Source organism: Pseudopipra pipra, chromosome 3, assembly GCF_036250125.1.
Source record: "Pseudopipra pipra isolate bDixPip1 chromosome 3, bDixPip1.hap1, whole genome shotgun sequence".
Classification (NCBI taxonomy): domain Eukaryota; kingdom Metazoa; phylum Chordata; class Aves; order Passeriformes; family Pipridae; genus Pseudopipra; species Pseudopipra pipra.
The window spans coordinates 97,379,308-97,398,630 of NC_087551.1; the positions used below are offsets into that span (position 1 = coordinate 97,379,308).

The 19,323-nt window shown below is 36.6% G+C and overlaps 1 protein-coding gene across 2 annotated transcripts in view; it reads left to right on the plus strand.

Moving 5' to 3' along the window:
- Positions 1–19,323, plus strand: part of LOC135412059 (gamma-2-syntrophin-like) — a 298,003-nt gene that overhangs the window by 144,316 nt on the left and 134,364 nt on the right. For both annotated transcript variants that reach the window (XM_064650434.1, XM_064650435.1), the window contains exons 7-8: positions 4,204–4,291; positions 9,674–9,765. In XM_064650434.1, the coding sequence (XP_064506504.1) occupies positions 4,204–4,291; positions 9,674–9,765 (180 nt within the window). The remainder of the gene's footprint in view (positions 1–4,203; positions 4,292–9,673; positions 9,766–19,323) is intronic.

The window sequence follows — 19,323 nt, forward strand, 5'->3', positions numbered from 1 at the left end:
ATTTATCAGGACAGTATTGTGACTGTATTTGTTGGTCTTTAAATTTATCTATTTAATTTTATAAAACACTGATGTTGCTGAACTGATTATAGTCAGCATTTCTAATGTGTTTACTATGAAATAAAAAGTAAAGTGGTACCACGAGGTAGCATTTTATAACAGGATCTTGTATTTCCTGCCAACTTTGACTTCTCCCTTCCATGATACTGGCTTTCTGACATTTTTAATTTGGAAGGGAATATGTTGGGTCTCCTTTTCTCTTCCTACCATATAACCTTTCTGACATTATTACACCCTGTCTGGATTCACTGAACCTAGACTACGTGGTTAACATTGCTGCACTTATTCCTTTATAATTTTAACTTTCATTTTGTAAAAGTGTCTTGAACCCATGGTGGTGGGTCAGCCCAGGCCAACGGCCAAATGCCCACCCAGCTGCTTGCTCACTCCTTCTCCTCTGTGGAAGAGGGGGAGAAAGTAGAATGATAAATCTCTTTGGTCAAGATAGACAGGAAGAGCATTTGCTGATTACCATCATGGGCAAAATAGACTTGACTTAGGGAAAATTAATTAGTTCTATTGCCAGTTAAAATAGATTTGTATACTGAGAAACAGATGAAAAAATTCAGCCACGATCTTTCTCCCACCACTTTTCCTAAACTCAACTTCACTTCTTCATTCCCACCTCCTCAGCTTCTCCCTGAGCCATGGGTGGTCAGAGCCTGTGGTGAGTGCGTCAGAGCCACTGGAACCGGCTGTGTCTGGCACGGCACAGCCCCGGCGTCTCCTCACAGAGCCCCCCTGCAGCCCCACTGTCCATACAGGGATACCCAAACCCTGTACACGATTGTCACCCTCCTGATTTCACATCAGGGCATTTGTTAACTCCATGTGCTGCCAATGCAGCAGCATTGACTGCCTGCAGCTTATTGACTTGTTGAATTTTTTTCAGCCATACTACTTGGCCTAAGCTTGGATTTTTTTTCAAGGAACAGGCCAAATGTCTTTCCACTTCTTGGACTAAAGAAACCTTTATGTACGGGTCAGAGATTTAAAAAACTTGGTTTTTTGTAATTACATAAACCTTACAACCTGATTATACAGAAAATTATGAAGTAAAGCACATCAGCTGTTTGAAGTTCTTATATGTAACTTCTTAATTATTTACTTTTTTAAATAGAATAATTCATTATTTGTCTAATTTTTACATTTACTCATAGAAAATATTTCCAGTTAGTCTTTGTTGATCATAGACTCCAAAATTCAGTGATTCTGTCAGTACAGTGTAGAAAAAATTGGTTTACTGTCTTTTATAAACATTTTGGTCACATTTAAAAGCATTTGATGTAGTAGTGAAGGATTCATTGGAATTTAGTTTAGCACAAGTCATGAGGTGGTGTGGCTGGGCTACAAGGAGAGCATCAGTTCATTTCAAGGCCTGGTGCAGATATTAATGAAGTTTAGGAAGACCAATTCAGCAACTGGAGACAGAAAAGTGACTGCAGTGTAATTTAAACATATACAATTTTATGCTAAAAGTTTCTTCAGTTTTTATCATGGGTATTTTCCCTCTTAGATCAGTTTATATAGAGATACACTTATAGATGAAATACATAGAATTTCTTGTATTTATGTTTGAACTGTGTTTTCATGTATGGTCCAATATGACTATTGTAACAGCCTGTTTCATTTTTTGAACGTAGAATCATAGAATGACTTAAGTTTGAAGGGACCTTAAAGGCCATCTAGTTCTATCCCCCCTGCTATGGGCAGGGACACCTTCCACTAGACCAGGATGTTCAGAGCTCCATCCATCCTGGACTTGAACCCTTGCAGGGATGAGGCATCCACAACTTCTCTGGGCAACCTCTTCCAGTGCCTCATCACCCTAACAGTATAGAGTTTCTTCCTAATATCTAATCTAAATCTCTTCCTTTTTAGTTTAAAACTGTTTCCCCTTGTCCTATCATTAACTGCCCATGTAAAAAGTTGTTCTCCCTCATTTTTATAAGCTTCCTGTGGGTACTGGAAGTACCACTAACAGGTCTCACTAACTAGTGAGACTAACCAGTCTCACTAACTTCAATTCTCTGTGCCTGTCTTCATCGAAGAGGTGCTACAGCCCTCCAGTCATCTTCATGGCCTCCTTTGGTCCTGTTCAAAGAGGTCTATAATCATCTCCTTCAACCTGCTGGCCACGTTTCTTTCAGCACAGCCCAGGACACAGATGGTTTTCTGGGCTGTGAGCACACACTGTTGGCTCATGTTCAGCTTTTCATCCATGATAAAACCCAAGTCCTTCTCTTCAGCACTCCTCAGTGACTTCTCTCAGTCTGGGATTTCTAGTTTGATGTATTTTAATTAAATTTAGACTATTGAGCTTTACCTCTCTTAAAAATAGATTAATGATTAAAAAACATTCATGATTAAAGTAAAAGTCCATAATCTTCAAATCAGACACTGAAATTAAAAAAAAGATCTAAGTACTGCAGAATGTCAGAAGTATTTAAAAATTATGTTTAGTTGAACCTTGAGTAAAAGATTTGCATGTATGTATATAAATATATTTATTTATATATATAAAAATTAGACATATATATATATATGTATAATAGTCTGAAGATAAAGGGAAAAACTGTCTTTTTAACAGTAACAGGGTAGGACTAGCAGAGCTAGAAATCATCTTCAGTCCTAAGTAATAAATGATGTCTAAAATTCTGCAGGAAACAAGGGGCAGAGGATTTCAGGAGGCATAGTTTTCTTACACCTTAGAACAAGACATATTTGTTTGCTTTGTAGCCCTGTCACACTTTTGTATGGCCTTAAAGAAGCATTCTAATTTTGCTGTGCTTTTGTTCCTGGTTACTCCTATTGTAATATCTTGAGATGATTTAGTCAGAAATCAGTGATCATAATTTTTTTTTCCGCAATGGTTTCTCCCACAATGAACCTCAGGTTCTCTTTTAATCAATTGTCCACAAAATCTTGACTTGAGTACAACACTCAGAATACTGAGGGTGAGTATGTAGCACTAGCTGTTTTTGTAGTAAATCATTTAAATGCAGATTGAGCCTCTGGGAAAAAAAAAAAAAAAAAAAAAGAGAGAAAAAAAGAAAAATGCTTCTAAGTCTGTATGAATGCTCACTTTACCTGTTCAGGGTTTTCATCTCCATCAGACATAAACTGAGTGTTTTTATGTAGGTGAATATGTCAGTCTCTGGGGTAAGCATTATTTTAGGTACACAAATGGAAAAGTTATAATGTTTGAGGTAATGCTGCATCTCACGATGTTGATGTTTTGCTAAAATAGTGGTCTGAAACAACACAACCACCAGCTTCCTCGAAATACATTGAACCATTAAACGAATCTATGGAAGTTAGTTTGCTCCAGTTGGTTTCTTTTCTGCCTAGTACGTGCGTGCTCTGGTTGTGCTCATATTAGAGGCCACAAGCCTTAGCATCCATTTCTGACAACCTGGATCCAGGCTGCAGAGCATGAGTGCAGGCCACGTACAAACCAAATTCAATACCTGTTTCCTGGGAGTCATGGATATGAAACTGGAGAATACCTGTGCCCTGTAGTAGGAACTGAGTTCCCTTAGAGAAGTTATTTGTAGTTCCGCATTTAAAAAGGCAAACTACGTAGTAGAATGTCATGTTTCAAAGTAAATTCTGATGGTTTAAAGCATATGGGGATGTGGGGTTGTGTGTGCACATGTGTGTTCCCTTTTGGTTAGCAAATGCTCACAGACAACAAGACACAAAAATCAAGACTATATTTGAAAAACCAAAGTGTGCTTAATGTGTTACCTGAATCAATCAAATCAAATACTTAAGATATATCAATGTAGCTTTGTCTGTTTGTCTGTATACACACACAATGTGTTATATCTACATAAACACATATTTCCCTGCTACCCTATGACAGTTTTATAAAATCACGTTGTGGAAGTTGTGTTCAGCTGGTATATAAAATCAATTTGTCCAGCAAATTATTTATTCAGGTTGTTCCAGGTTGGTCTTGTCTACTCTTTTCCATTGTTGGTGTGGCCTGAGCCAAAAGCTATTCTACATTCTTACTCAGAAATGTGTATACTGAGTTTATTATAGATTAACAGGAATGTTGATTTCATTGTAAGTAATGTTCTTTCCATGAGTGATGGTTCTTTGGTTTAAAGTAGCTGTTATTTGTCACACTGACAGGTACACCTACTGCGAAATGCTGGCGATGAAGTTACCATCACCGTTCAGTACCTCAGGGAAGCTCCATCATTTTTAAAGCTCCCATTAGGTAAGAGGAAATTAATGGATAGGAGTAATTTGTTTTCCTCTTTGCAGTATTCTCATAATAAACTGACAATGACAGAAATAGGAATTCAATCCTTGAGTGTTTTACAGGAAGAAGTAGAAAATTGTCTGTCTACTTTACTGTTTAACATACAATAATCTAATGCATACTGCCTTACTCTTTATGTGTAATTTATTCAAAATAAAACTGAAAAAAATTCATTAAAATGCGGTACAGTTGTGGGTGATATCTGAAAGTTTTTCAACAGAAGCTTTGCCTGAATACAATAAAATAGTGTTTACAAACATTTGAATCATACATTGACCTTGAAAGGTACTTTCAGGACACCAAACAAATGGATAACATTAATTATGTATATTTCATAAATTACTATTTTGATTGGTTTTGTCAGAGAGCAGAGTTATGATGTGACAACTGAGTAGTTTAACAGTAGCAATACCAAATTGTGTATGAACAAATGCAGCCAAAGGAAATTTTGGGTTCTTCTGGTTAGCAGATAAAATATTCAAGTTGCACAGTTGTGATCAATGTTGCAGGTAGAAAAGTGTTCATGTCAGCTGACTTAATCAGACCAAATAATTTTGCACCAGTTTATTTTAACAGATTATTCTCCTTCCAAAATAAGCAAAAATATTTGAAATGTGTCTTGTTCTTTGGATTTATTTAAGTTGGGCTCAACTAGGTACTTGTTTTTTTCCTGATTTCAACAGAATCATAGGTGTCATAGTCTAGCTCTTGCCATTACAAGAGCACTGATTGTTTCATCTGGGTTCTTACACCAGTAAAAAGCCAACTTGACAGGCCTCTACTAAGCTGAACTATACCTTTCATGCTAAGACCTTTATTTCAGTTCTCACTGCTTATCATTTGCATTGGAATATAAATTTGAAGAAATCTTATGTTTGCATTTTGAGATCTTTGTATAGTCAATGTTTCTTTTGTTTTCCTACTTTTCCTACTAGGTCATAGGACTAATGTCTATAATGCCTTGGATAACTGTGTCCAAGGTTAAACATGATTTTGCCAAGTTAGCAACATCTTACTAGTAGTTTCTGTGTTGTTGGACATATTAATTTGTGGTTATGATAGTCCTACTAGCACTTGTATCTCATCTTGTAAATTGACATCACATACTTGAACTGTATCACTTGGTTAACCTTGGCTAAGAGCCAAACTCCTACTCAGACTCTGTTTCACTCCCTATCCTCAAACAGAACATGGGGAGAAAACAGAAAGACAAACCTCTAGGTCAAGATAGATGCATTAAGATCACTTATCAATTACCATCACGGCCAAAGCAGAGTCAACATGAGGAAACTTAGGTAAATGTATTGCCTATTAAAATAGATTCAGGCAGTGAGAAACAAAGACAAACAACACTGTCCATCACCTTCTTCACTGACCTTGAAGTTCGTTTGATTTTTTTTTCTCACTCTTTTCCTTACTCCTGTCACTGCTCTTTGCATTTTGCCCTTTCTTAAACAGTTTCCCAGAAGTGCTACCAGCTAATCTGCAGGACTCAGCTGTGCCCTCGAGTGGATCCGTGGGAGCTGCCTGGAACCATCTGTGTCTGGCACAGGGCAGCCCCGACTATGTCCCACCCCTGGAAGCATCCCAACCCCCAAAACCTTGCCAACTAAGACCCAATACACACTCTATGTGAGCTGGCTGCCACCCTTCTTGCAGGTCCACGAATATTGGTGCCCTCTTTGTACATCATGGGTGTCACTCTCTGGATTTTTAGCTATAAGCTGTCCGGAGCGGTTACTTTTTTTTTTAAGACTTTTTAAAAGCCTTTTGGTTTGTTATAACCTCGAATTCGCGTCCAGAGAAAAACTACACATTTTTGTCTAAGAGAAATTCTTTTAATTTAGTGAGAAAAATAAGACAATTTTGGCAAAAGGTTTTACAGGAGTAAAATACAACCAAGAAAAGCATTCGCTAAAATACCCAGCACAAAGACCCATTCCACAGAAAACATCCATTACAAACAATCAATATACTAGCTTTAGTAAAACACAAATCATTGGTTTTAAGTTACCCACAAGAGAAGGAAAAGAGTAACAGAAGATTCACTGCTGCTGGGAAAAGTCTTCAGGATATTTTATGGTAAAACAGGCTGTTTTCAAAATTTTTCTATTTGATAGTTATACTAAATTATCAGAATATTCTGAATTTGGAAAGCTTGCAGTGTGATTAAAAATCATCAGGAGAGTTTCATTTGATTTTGTCTTTTGGAGATTGCCTATGACATGATTATCAAGTTCAATAAATGAGTTTTTATTTATATACAAGATGTGTCCAGTATTATTCAGTAATGTTAACCACAAGACAAATTGTTTCAAATAGTAAAGTCTTGCTGACTGCTTGCTGTACATTGATCTGCTGTAGTGTGTTTTGAGGGTTGTTTGTTATTTAGAGATTTAGTGTAATTCACGGTCTGAAATAAACACTCCCTTGTTGAGGGGACTCTGAGTTGACCAGAACTTTCATAGAGATCTTTCTAGGTCTAGAAAGCCTAAGGCTTTTGAAGTTAAAAATAAAATCCAGGCTTTATTAAAATAAGTAGTAGAATGCCTTACTTTTTAAATTGAAAAATCGTAATGATTCTTTCTAAAGGATTATAAAAAGAATTATAAACAGCTCTTACTTGTTCCACAGTAAATGTGTTCTTGTTTCAGGTTTAGTGTCAGCTAACTTGGTGATTTCCTGAGTTACTGCTGGTTCTTCAAAATCCCCTGTGATCCTTACAAAGTTTCTTTCCCTCACCATGTAGTTCTGCTTTTTTTTTTCATGCTACCCCCTGGAGTGTCTCAGTGTTGTGAACTGCAGACTCCCATATCCTTGCCATCTCTCTGTCTCTCTGACCCCTTCTCACTTTACAGGGTATGTTGTGTGGGTTTGCTTTTTTTTTCTCTGAGCATACTCAGCTATTGCTCAGGCAAAGGTAAAGATCAGGCAAAGGTCTTTTCCTCTCCCACAGGATACTTCCTAACCCAAGTCTCTCAAAAGAACAAGCCACAGCTGAGAATAAGCAAATCAAACAGATAATGCCTGTCCTAGAGTAAGTTTGATTTTTCTTAGGCTGACTGTCTATGATTTGGGTGGGATAAGAGAACATCTAGGCAGTAATGATTGCTGGAAATCTCACAACATACCAAATACCTTTTTTTCTGACATCAGTACCCAGCAGGATACTCTATTGTGGCCATGGAGTGGGGAGTTATCTGTAGCAGATGTTTTATTTTACATAAACACTCTGATAGCCTGTCTCAAACTAATGTTCCAGAGTTTGAACTGGTGCCTTCCACTTGATTGGGAGTCTCATCTACTTAGGCAAGAACTGCAGTAGCAGAGAATGTATGTCCATACTGTGTTTTGTTGTAAGAACAGAGAGGAAAGACTACCTGATTACTCTAGGGCTGCCATATAAGAAGACAGAGTTCCTTGGAGAGATAAGAGCAGTGCACCTTCCAGGAAAGTAGTTGAGCATATATATGGAAGTTTTTAAAATGTTGAATGAGGTCATTAAGGAGTAGTCCATGAGTAAGTGAGGCAGAAAAGGCAGGGAGCAGACTAAAAGATTTGTGAACTTGTTTTCACTCAAGTGGTAGATGTGGCACAGTCTGAGAGAGGCTGTGTAGTTTGTTGTGACTCAGAAAATGAAAGAAAGTTGCTGAATTGAAAAGCAAGTCTGCTGGGACATTGTGGGAGGAGGGAAATTTTTTCCTTAACCTTTTGTTCTTAACTTTCTCATGTGATGGATATCAGTTTTCTCTACTTAAAAATAATTATTTATTTATTCTGCTGTAGTATTTTATGTTATGGTAAGCCCTGGATTTAGGGATTTTTAAATACCTAAATTCATGTCTTTTGATATGCTCAAATTGCTGAATAGGTGGAATAATTCCACTTTCAGAATCTGATTGACTCATGGACCTGTGATAGTTGTCTACAGCTGGAGACAGTGGGATTGCCCAGCAGGCAGACTCTTCAGTGAAGAATTTAGTGCCAACTTTTTTTCAGTATTTTTCTTAAAAAATTTAGACATTTTCTTCTGTTCCGTCAAGTCACTGTGGTCATCTACGAGTATGAACTCTGTTTTTGTGGTCTACTGTATGTATAAGGACCTACAAAATGTTGTAGCTACCAAGGTCGGTGCTTGCCTTAGATGCATAAGAGCAAAGCATAATGACTCCTTCTGCTTACATCATCTAACACTGTACAGAAAGGACTCCAAACAAAAACATGCTGAAATTCAGAGACCTCAGAGATAAGCTGAATTCTTAGACCTCAACACTGAACTGACAGAGATTTGTAATGGAGAAAATGCACTTTTGTTGAATTTAGTTCCATTTTGCTAAATCTTCCAGATGTATAGGATAGATACATACAAAAATATATGCCAAAGAATTCCTTTTTGACTTCTGTGATGTTAGGCTTGACAGACCTATAATGTGAAATGATTTACAGACAATTTCAGGTGAATTCTTTAGATGGAAAAATGAGTTTTTGGTGATTATGAATATAATGCTGTGCAATTGATTTTATGTGTGTTATTGATAAGACCAAGTGCTGTCTGACAGTAATTGTATATTATTGATGCTATTTGTTAACATTTTACATTTAAGCAGAAATTACACAATGATGTGGCTTTGTGCTGTTTCCATTATTATATGTTGCAAAAGCATTAAGCTTTCCTGGAGTCACTTTTAACTACTAAAGTAGGATCATGATGCATAACTGCTAAAAGGAGAGATATTTTGAAGAGTATAACTGTGTGGTCTTAGCGTATTGACATAGTATCAGCAATTCAGGATGATTGTTTGCTTTCAATTTCTGAATTTGAGAAGGAGCATCTTTCTTGAAAGTAATTGGCATTTTAAGGAAAAGATTTATGTGTTAGTAAAGTTATGTGTCCAGTTAGTATTTGCCTGAAAGTTTCCTGTTAGCTTTGTTTATAAATACAGTACATGGCTATACTCAAGTGGAGACTTTCAAGACTTGGTAGGAAATTTACTTATTAAATTAATGGGTTTTGTGTAATTGATTTTCCTATTTGGTTTTGAATATCCCATTGTCAGTGAAAAAAAGGCTTAATCCTGCAGACGGTTAAACATATAAATAGTTCTCATGAGTACAGCCTTTATAAGATGACATCTAGCTACCTTTTTTCTTTCTAGACATTAAATGTAGCATACAGACTTTCTATTGACTGTCTTTCTAAAATGCAAGTAGTATTTCTGTCTTGGTGTGGTGAATCATACTGAGAATTCTTCTTGTGTTTACAGTTGGAATAGATATTGACTGATACTTACATGTGGTTTTATCATAAGTTTTTATTTGTCATGATCTGATTTCCAGGTTCCCCTGGACCATCCAGTGATCATAGCAGTGGAGCTTCATCACCTCTCTTTGACAGTGGCTTACATTTAAATGGAAACTCAACTAACACGGTAAGCAAATGAATAGTAAAAACATGGTGTAAGCTATGTAAGTTCTCTTCCCATTTTGAGCTTTGAAATGCTAGTGTAAGACTACCCTAATTCTATTGGTTGTTTGCATGTTTGTTTGATTGATTTTTAAGTGCTCATACTGTAAAATTCCGTACTTAAAAAGTCACCAACATGGGGCTCTGGAATGCTAGGTTCTTACTCTGAGGCAGCTGAGAAGGTTGTAGGAATGAGCACAGTAAGATTTATTCATAGTTTACATGAATTCATCTGAACTTTTGTCATACTTTGTTGAATTATAGCATTGTACTATTGAATTTAATCCAGCTAGAGATGCTGAAATGTACATGGAATTCAGAAAATAAAGTTGAATTCTTGAGGCAAACTTTTTTGATAGGAATCTTCAGTGTCTGAAAAAACATATTTAGATAAATGCATTATATACAATAAATAAATAAATAATAAATGGAAATATGCTTTTCTGGGCTGATACTTGTACTTTAGTGCTTGGTGTCCAAACTGGTCATAGATACAGAAAGTTTCATGTTTATTTGTTTGTAATTATCCAGATAATTATTACCTCTAATTATCTTGTACTGTTGTCTTAATAAAGAGCCCAAATCTGTCCTCGGGGTTCAGCATTTTGCAATGCCTTTCTACCAGGTGCTCTGTAGACAAAGTCCTTTCTGCAAAGCACTTACATTGTGAGAAGGTGGCTATCGTCAGATGATTGCCTGTGATTGCATTAGCATGTTTTAGTAAATTGTTGCCCATTAAGTACTAGAATGAATGTGCAATAACAATTTTTAATAATAATTATTACAGTACTTTGGGAATTGCACACTGAAGTCTATGCATTATAAAAACAAATAAGTGGCTGGAGTGGTGTAGACTTGTAACAGAGTCATTTAGATTTAGTTGTCAAGGTAACACACAAAAACCTGTTTATAAGTTTGAAATATAAGTGGAAAACCAGAAAGTAAAAGAGACTACTAAGGTTCTAACTTGCTTTTATACAGCACTTAATTTTTCTAAAGCTTGACATAAAGTCACATGAAGACCTATGTATGCAGCAGACACTATGACCTAGAAGTGGAATAAAGCAGAACAATCTACCTAGTGCATTGTAAAAGTCATAATCTCCCTTTGTAGTAAACAAAATGAAAAATTACCAGATTCTTATTGTGAAATACAAGAGCAAGGTTCTAAGTACTTTGAGCGGGAATGACTGGCTTTTGAGGTGATTGACTCTCAAACTAAGCTGTGAGTGTAACTGGGCTGTGATCGCATCTAAAAGTGGTTATAAATGTGTATCAATCTAGTGAGAGCTTCTCTTTTTTTAAATTGGATATTTTCATTTTTATGGTAAAGTAAGAGCAGAACTGACATTTCCTCTAACAGTATTGCCCAGTAAGACTGATGATATTTAAATCCCTTTTTTATGTCACCCTGGTAGGGGAGATCTGACTCACCCTTAATATTGCATCTTGCAAGTTTGTATTGCAGTTGTATGTACCTTTCTAACCACACTCAAATCCATGCCATATTAGACAATGCATCTGTATTGATGAGTGGAAATGCTGCTTCAAATAGCACACAATTGAAAGGAAAGGACAGGAATGAGAGGTAAGGAATTAGTGTTAAACCAGTTTTACCAAGCTGTCATACAGCATGTCCGTTCTGAAAAACAATAGTACAGAGGTACTAGACCTAGGTTGTATCATATAGACAGTACTTTAGCCATCTTAACAGCAAGCTCTTTCTGCCTAATACCATTATACCATTTTCAGCCTGGTGCTAGCTTGCCTCTGTTAGATCTATCTTTATCACCTCTGCTGTGAAGCATCTGTTATATGTGATGTGATATCATCCTCAGGATTTATATACATCCTTTCTGTAATATCAGAGCAGTTTGCAGTATAGCACTTTAAACAGGGTTATCTGGAACCCAGAGAAATGAGCTGAAGTGCTCTCTTCACACCTAATTATTTTGTGCTTGGGCACTGTGACAAATGCTACAGGGATTGGCAGTGGCAATTATATTCATCTGTACCTTATAAGTGGTTTATTAAACACAATGTGAAATTCTAGAGGGGAAGATAAAACATACAAGGGAGGTGGTCTCTAGGCCAGTGAGTACAGGATGTTTACCTGGAGCATTCTAACTACAAAACAGTGAAGAAAATCCTGTAGAGATATTTTCCTAGATGTCTAAATATCCTAGACATCCAGGCCAGCTCCCTGGAGAAATTGGTGGTGAAAAAAAAGACCAGAAATAAAACAAATTGCTGTTTAAGACACCATGGAATAGTATGACAGTTACAATGCAAAGGCACAATGTAGTAGATTTTCATTTGTCTGAGAATCCAGCTTCCCTGAATTATCTAAAAGTAATGTACTAAAAAGTGAAGTGAGAGTGGAGTAAATTATTTTCTGTGTGTTCATGTAATTTGAATACTCTTAATTTAATTTTGATAGTATGTTAAGTTTAGTTGGTTAGATGGAACTAAACAGGCACTTAAAATTTCCTGAATTGCTTTAAAATATTTTTTATTCGATGCCTTTATTTCAGCTGCTAAATTGAACAGTTTTACTTTAAAAAAGGCGTTGCCTACTTCATCAACAAATGAAGTTTTTAAAAAAGGAAAAATGCAAATGCTACATCTTTAGTGTCTATGATAGTTCTGGTTCCAAAGACTCTATCCCAAGCACTGAAAGGCAGAAAGGAAAGAGGATCAGAGAAAGGGAGTTGGAGACTCCTGTTCTGAGAGTAAACCCATTCTGATGGATACTTTAGGGGAATGCATGACCAGAGCATTAAACTGAGATAGAATGTGTTTTATTCTTTTAAATCCTCCTGTGGTGTCTTCCAATTTGGTATAAACACACTATTGATCATTCTTAAGGTTTATTTTATTCTTTAATTTTTATCATCCTGTAGCTCACTTCAAGAAGAGAAATTTCAGTTCTTTTCTATTAGAATGGTTTTGCATGTGATACCGATTGCCTCTGCCAACTCTTCATCTGAAACTCCATGATTTTCTAACTGAATATGAGAGCAATGTAACTTCAGATTGACTTCCAGGTCGCAGTGTGTCATTTGGTAATGATTTTGGTAAAACGACTAATGTATTGAATACAAAAAATAGCTCATTCAGAGTCTTCCATTTATTTGCTGAAGGGAAACAAAATAGATGAACACAGCCAGCTACACTTAAATAGTTTGGACTGCTGCTGTGCTGAGGACCTTTATGAAATCAGATAAACACGCTGCAAATAAGTGTGCTCTTTTTTCTCAATTAATAAAACATGAAGCGACTAACCATTTTCCTTATCAGGGAAAAATAATCCAAATTTTCTGTTTCTGACTGCGCCTCTCAGAAATCATAGCAGTAGAAGCTGCAAAGAGCCTTTTAAATAAAATCTTCCTGCTCCACTATTATAGAACTGTAAGGAAATGCTTTTGATATAGAGGATTGATATTGCTTGATTTTGATTTAGCTGTACAGAAGTGATGTGTTTGTCTAATTCTGATTAGAGTTGATTGGGACTTTCACTATGATATTAGTGAAGCAAATAAAAGGTATTTTTAAAAGTCTTACCTTTTAATAACATTGATCCACACTGTCACTGCTAATCCATTTAGCAGACTTATTTCTTCTAGTATTCATCAGGTTGGTCATTTCATATGCACAGAAATTAAACACTTGTTTAATTTTCCAGTGAAGTTTAGTCAAATATGGGGTTAGGTTTGGTTTGGGTTTTTTTTTGTTTGGTTTTTAACTGAGAACCTTAACAAAAGGTAATGAAAGGAAATATGGTGTGGAAAATACAAAGTCTTACCTCATCATCATCATGGCTAGGCTTCGGGAACCTGGCTGCTGAATAAATGGATACTGAACAATATTTGCTGATTTATGACATCCAATACTAGTTTAAAAAGTGCTCACTTAAACCACTGAAAATTAATCTGATATTCACACACCTGCAAGGAAGAAAGCTTGAATTTTTAAGCAGGGGCTGGACTAAATCCAAGTCTGTTTTCACTGGAAGTCAAAGACCAATAAAGGTCAGAAAAAGATTATGGCTTTGTTATTTATCTTTCAGAAAAAAGTACAACAGGATCACAATGGAACTATTATGCCAAGCAGGAAGAAGTAACTTGCATTTGTTAGGCATCTGGTTTCATTTTTTAATTGTACATATTTTCCCCATACACAGCCCTTGCATATGAATACATTGGTTCTTTTAGTTATTAGGAATTTGTTCATTTTAATTTGTGGTAGCAGCAAAAAAAAAACAGCTTCAGAGATAAAGCCCAATTTATTTATTTTTTTATAATTTCTGATAGAAATTGATAGTTTCCTTTATCCTTATCCGTTTCTTTTTTTTTCTTAAATTACATGCAAAATTAAGATATTTTGAGTCCCTTTGCTTACTTGATGAATTATAGGGAGTGATTCATCTGACTAGTCACCACAAAATCTGCCTTTAGAGAGAGTTGTATTGCTCTGTATTGCTGCTGAGTGTACTGAGTACCTTTTATTTGCACAGATAGATAAATGAGTTTTGAGGAGTGGTGTTATTTTTTAGTGAATGATGCTCTTCTGTTTGACTTATGATTTAGGAGTACAGTATGACAGCTGTACAGGAATTAAATTTGCATTTGATTCTTGGATAAAATAATCTTTTTTTCTCTTATTATCTGTTCCTCTGTCTATACAAAGGTGCAAAATGGACCACTTCAGATCAGAGTTAGATTATAAAGAGAAGTTAGAAATTTAAAACTCTCTTGTAAGCAAATGTGAGAAAACAAAATTATGGTTATTTCTTGCCTGTTGCCAACATGGTGAACAGAAAGAGCCACCATCTTTCATGTGTTTCAGCAGGGAGTATCAGAAGTACTTGTTTGGAGGGAAATATACAGGGTAGCATTCATGAGGTAGAAGACTAAATGAAGAAGCTGAAGTGTTAGAGGAAATGAAAGGAAGGTGTTTCTTTTTTTTTTTTTTTCCCCCCAAACTAGACAGATCTGTTGCCCTGAGTTAGTGTTTGATTACTGTCCTGAGTACCAGGCCTTGGTAACGATCAGTGTGGAAGCAGAGAGGCATGTAGTGATGAGCTGTTTCTATGTTTGATGTTAGCATCAATGAACTCCAGCAGTTCAGGTACATGTGTAACTGTCTTGTAGTGAAAAATAGCAACACTGAGGTAGTGAGTTCTCCCACAAAGTTGCATCCATGGCCATTCCACAAGTTCCTGCAACAAATTGACTCTTACTGAGCTTCTAGTTAGCGATAGACGCAAGAGTCAAGGCTCAGAGTTATCCTAACCTTGAGCTAATTTTTCTAAGCAAGGACAGGTGCCCATTTGGGGATATAAAAGGCTGCCAAAAGCTGTCTCTACCAGCTGAAGTTTGGGTACACTTGCATTTATAGTGTAACACCATAATGATCTCAACATTGTACTTTTGGTTATTTTTCTTATATATTTATTATTTTCTTATATATTTCTGACTGATATTGTGGTTTTTGAGGAGTCATAATTACTTCCTGCTTTTTGTGCTGAGATTTAATATAAACTACTCTGGCCCCTGTCCCCTATCCCCAAAGGAATAATATGTCTGGGAAGTTGTTCCAGGCAAGGTTGTTGAGGTTACCCAGGAACCAATTACATAGTAGCCCAAGGGAAACAAATTAAAGAAAAAGGTGGGAGATTCTGTCAAATAGTCCATATGTATTCTCTAAAAATATCTTACTTAGGCTTGTACCCTATTGGTTCATTAAAAAAATAATAACGTGTTAGCTCCTAGCAGCACAACTGTAATGAAATATTCATTAATATTTCCATTGTAAATCACCTCTGGAGAAACTTACATAATTGAAAGGTTTTTAATTTGTTCCTCACCAGTAGAATAGTAATCCAATTGATTTAAATGCATAGCTACTGCAGTGAATAGAGCAGTAAGTCTCTAGCATGTACTGCTCTACAGGCTCTCCATGCAAACATCACATATAGGTGCTCAATCTCTGCAAACTCGTCCATTAATTAAACGAATTAAATGTCATAAAGTCATTGAAATTTCAGAAGCATGCAGCATTAGAATTAAAAGTGTTTCTTTTCTTTGATAGGAAGGAGAGGTTTCACATGCTGCTTCACTTTCCTCTCATTTCATTAAACGTCTGTCAACTAAGTTATTGTAGAATAGAGACATGTAATTAAAAGTTACTGCTTTCACTGAATTTTGAAGCCATCATATTACATGTCCAAATTGTTACTTCATCTGAAAAAAGCTTGTTTTCTTATAGAAGCCTTTATCTATTAAATGATTTGATGATGCATACTTTAGCAGATAATTACTGTCTTCTTAGAGCCGTCACAGAATTGTGCACCTGCATCTAAAAATTCCATTAAAAATACGTAAATATAGACCCTCTCCTGAATACATGTTGCATCAAAGGGATGCACGGGTATTTTGATATGATAATTAAATCCCTCTGAATTATAAGACAAGCTGAAAGCTCGGACTCCTCTTTACAGTAGTTACCACCATAATTTGTTTTATTAGCTGGGCGTCACAGGAGTTTCACTCATGTCTCTACTCCTGGCTGAACATTTGGTATTTGTGTTGTTGAACAATTAAAGTAAGGTAATGTAAGACTCTTTTACTGCTATATGGAGCAGTCTTGTTTTCTTCTCCAAGCAGCATACAGCCTCTGCTTCCTATATGTCCCTGCAATAAGTATTAGCAAATGCTCAGCCACACATAGGTCAGATAAGTTCATGGATACACTAAAAACTAACCTACTTATATAGAAAAAATATATGTAATATATATACAATATATACAAGTATTTCAGTCACTGACCTGACTAAAAACTATAGAGAGAACACACCCAATTCACTGTGAGTTGAATGGTTGCTGGTGCAAGAAATTATGTAACTAATTCTCTTCCCCCAAAATAAGTGTAAGACAAATCTTGCTATTTGAAAATCATATTATATTGAAGGCTTTCTTTTGAGAATGCTGTAATATTTTTAGTAATGGAGCTTTGACAAAATGCACTCCAGTTTGCACCAAAAAGATGCAAGAAAAGTAGTATTTTCTAATCTTAAAGTTTTTAACAAAATCCACTGAAACTTATTGGCCAATGTTTTCAGTTATACCTTAAGGAAATGAAGCTATGCCAAGACATTTTAGCTTTCCAGAGTTCAGGGCATATCTGGAAGCCACTCTTAGTCATATTGATTTAGTATTAGGTAGTCCTGCGAGAAGCAGGGATTTGGACTCAGTGATCTTTATGGGTCCCTTTCAACTTGAGATATTCTGTGGTTCTATATTTCTATGATTTCAGCCTCAGAGTTGTTTTTTCTAGGAAAATATATCAATAAATAAGCATCAAATATATTAATGTTGCTACCATTTTCATATACATATTTTACAGAGAAATATTTTATATTCTTTTCAGTAATCCTCAGAAATGCTCACTAAAATGGAAACAGCAAAAATTACCTTGAGACATAAATAACAACATCATCATTGTCATCTCTTTTTGGACCAGTGTCAACAAGGACAGTAATCTAGAATTAGTCATATGTCTTACATTTATATGTTCTTGGTAGAAATACAGGTTTATGGAGCAGGATCAAGACTTAATGATGCACTTTGAAATATTAAATCCTCTAAAGCAAAAAATGGATACATTCCAAATTATCAGTAAAAGGTTATATTTTTTTCTAATGGATATCACACTTGATTCTTATTTCATGATATAGTACAATCATAGACTCATTTAGATTAGAAAAGACCTCTGTGATCATCGAGTCCAACCCAAGCTTAACCCAGAATGGCCAAGTCCACCACCAAACCATGTTTCTAGGCACTCTGTCTACACATCTTTTAAATATCCCTAGGGACAATGACTCAGTCACTTCCCTGGACATCCTGTTCCGCTGCTTGACAACCCTTTCTGTGAAGGAATTTTTCCTAATATCAAACCTAAAATATATAGTACAAATACTATATATACTAAAACTGGTATAACCGAGGCTGTTTCTTTTTGACCCATTGCTTGTTATTTTGGAAAAGAGACTGATCCCCACCTGGCTACAGCCTCCTTTCAGGTAGTTTTAGAGAGTGATGAGGTCCCGCCAGAGCCACCTTTTCACCAGCCATTGGCCTTCTTGGCCACCTGGGCACTCTGCTGGCTCACATTCAGCCGGCTGTCAAGCAGCACCCCCAGGTCCTTTTCCACTGGGCAGTTTTCCAGCCACTCTGCCCCAAGCCTGTAGCTCTGCATGGGGTTGCTGTGACTCAAGTTCAGGACCTGACACTTGGTATTTTTAAACCTTGTTTGGTCCATCAATCCAGCCTGTCCAGATCCCTCTGCAAAGCCTTCCTACCTTCCAGTAGATCAACACTCCCACCCAACTTGCTGTCATCTACAGACTGACTGAGGGTGCTTTGATAAAGATATGGAACAGGACTGAGCCTTGGGGATCATGACTTGTGACCAGCTGACAGCACCATTCACCACCGCTCTCTGGGCTCAGCCTTCCAGCCAGTTTTTTACACAGCTAGCAGTGCACCTGTCCAAGCCATGGGCTCTCAGCTTTTCCAGGAGAATGCTGTGAAAGGCAGAGTCAAAGAGTTTATTGAAGTACAGGTAGACAACATCCACAGCCTTTCCCACATCCACTAGGCCAGTAACCCTGTCATAGAAGATCAGGCTGGTCAAGCAGCCTTTCCTAAACCCATGCTGCCTGTGCCTGATAACCTTGTTGTCCTGCACATGCCACATGATGGCACTCATGATGGTTGCTGATCAAAGCCCCATCCAGCCTGGCCTTGGATACTTCCACGGATGGGGCATCAAGACTTGCCTTTCTACAAAACAGATAGTGTTTGTAATATGCGATGAAAAGCATATTTAAAAGCAAGATTAACCATGATGAGTAATGTGATCCTGAGTATTTCTGATTCCAAATTAAGTAACCCAGCTTCAACCTTCCTGAAGCCCATGTTTAACAAAAGAGCAGTATGTCAACCTAAAATAACACTTTGGCTGCTTTCAAGGTGTGGCACTAGTACAGCTCCGCAAATTTGATGTCACAAAAAGATGAAAAATTGACAGTCCCAGCCAGCTGGGATCTTTTGCCTTCCTTCCTATGTTCTTAGTGGAAACTTAATTATAGAGACATGTCTGATTAGGTCTCTCACTTAGTGGAGGACTTTGTGGACTCATTCTGCTTCTGGGAAGACTTTTTGGCTGCCCCATAATAAGTTGTTATATAGTTGTTTAGGAGAGCAACAAAGCACTTGCCTACATTGTCCTTCTTAGGTCAGTGATATCTATTGGGATACAGAGTCAGATCGTCCTGCAGTTCAACAATACACAGCTGTCCCAGGTGGGTAGTGATTATGTGTTATTACAACCTGATTCTTGTTCACTGTTCTGTCAATAATAAGATTTTTGTGTTCAATCCATTTCTTAATGGACGGGTGTTACAAGTACATTGGCATTAACTGGCAACATTTTTGGTGGCTTCTGCAGAAAATCA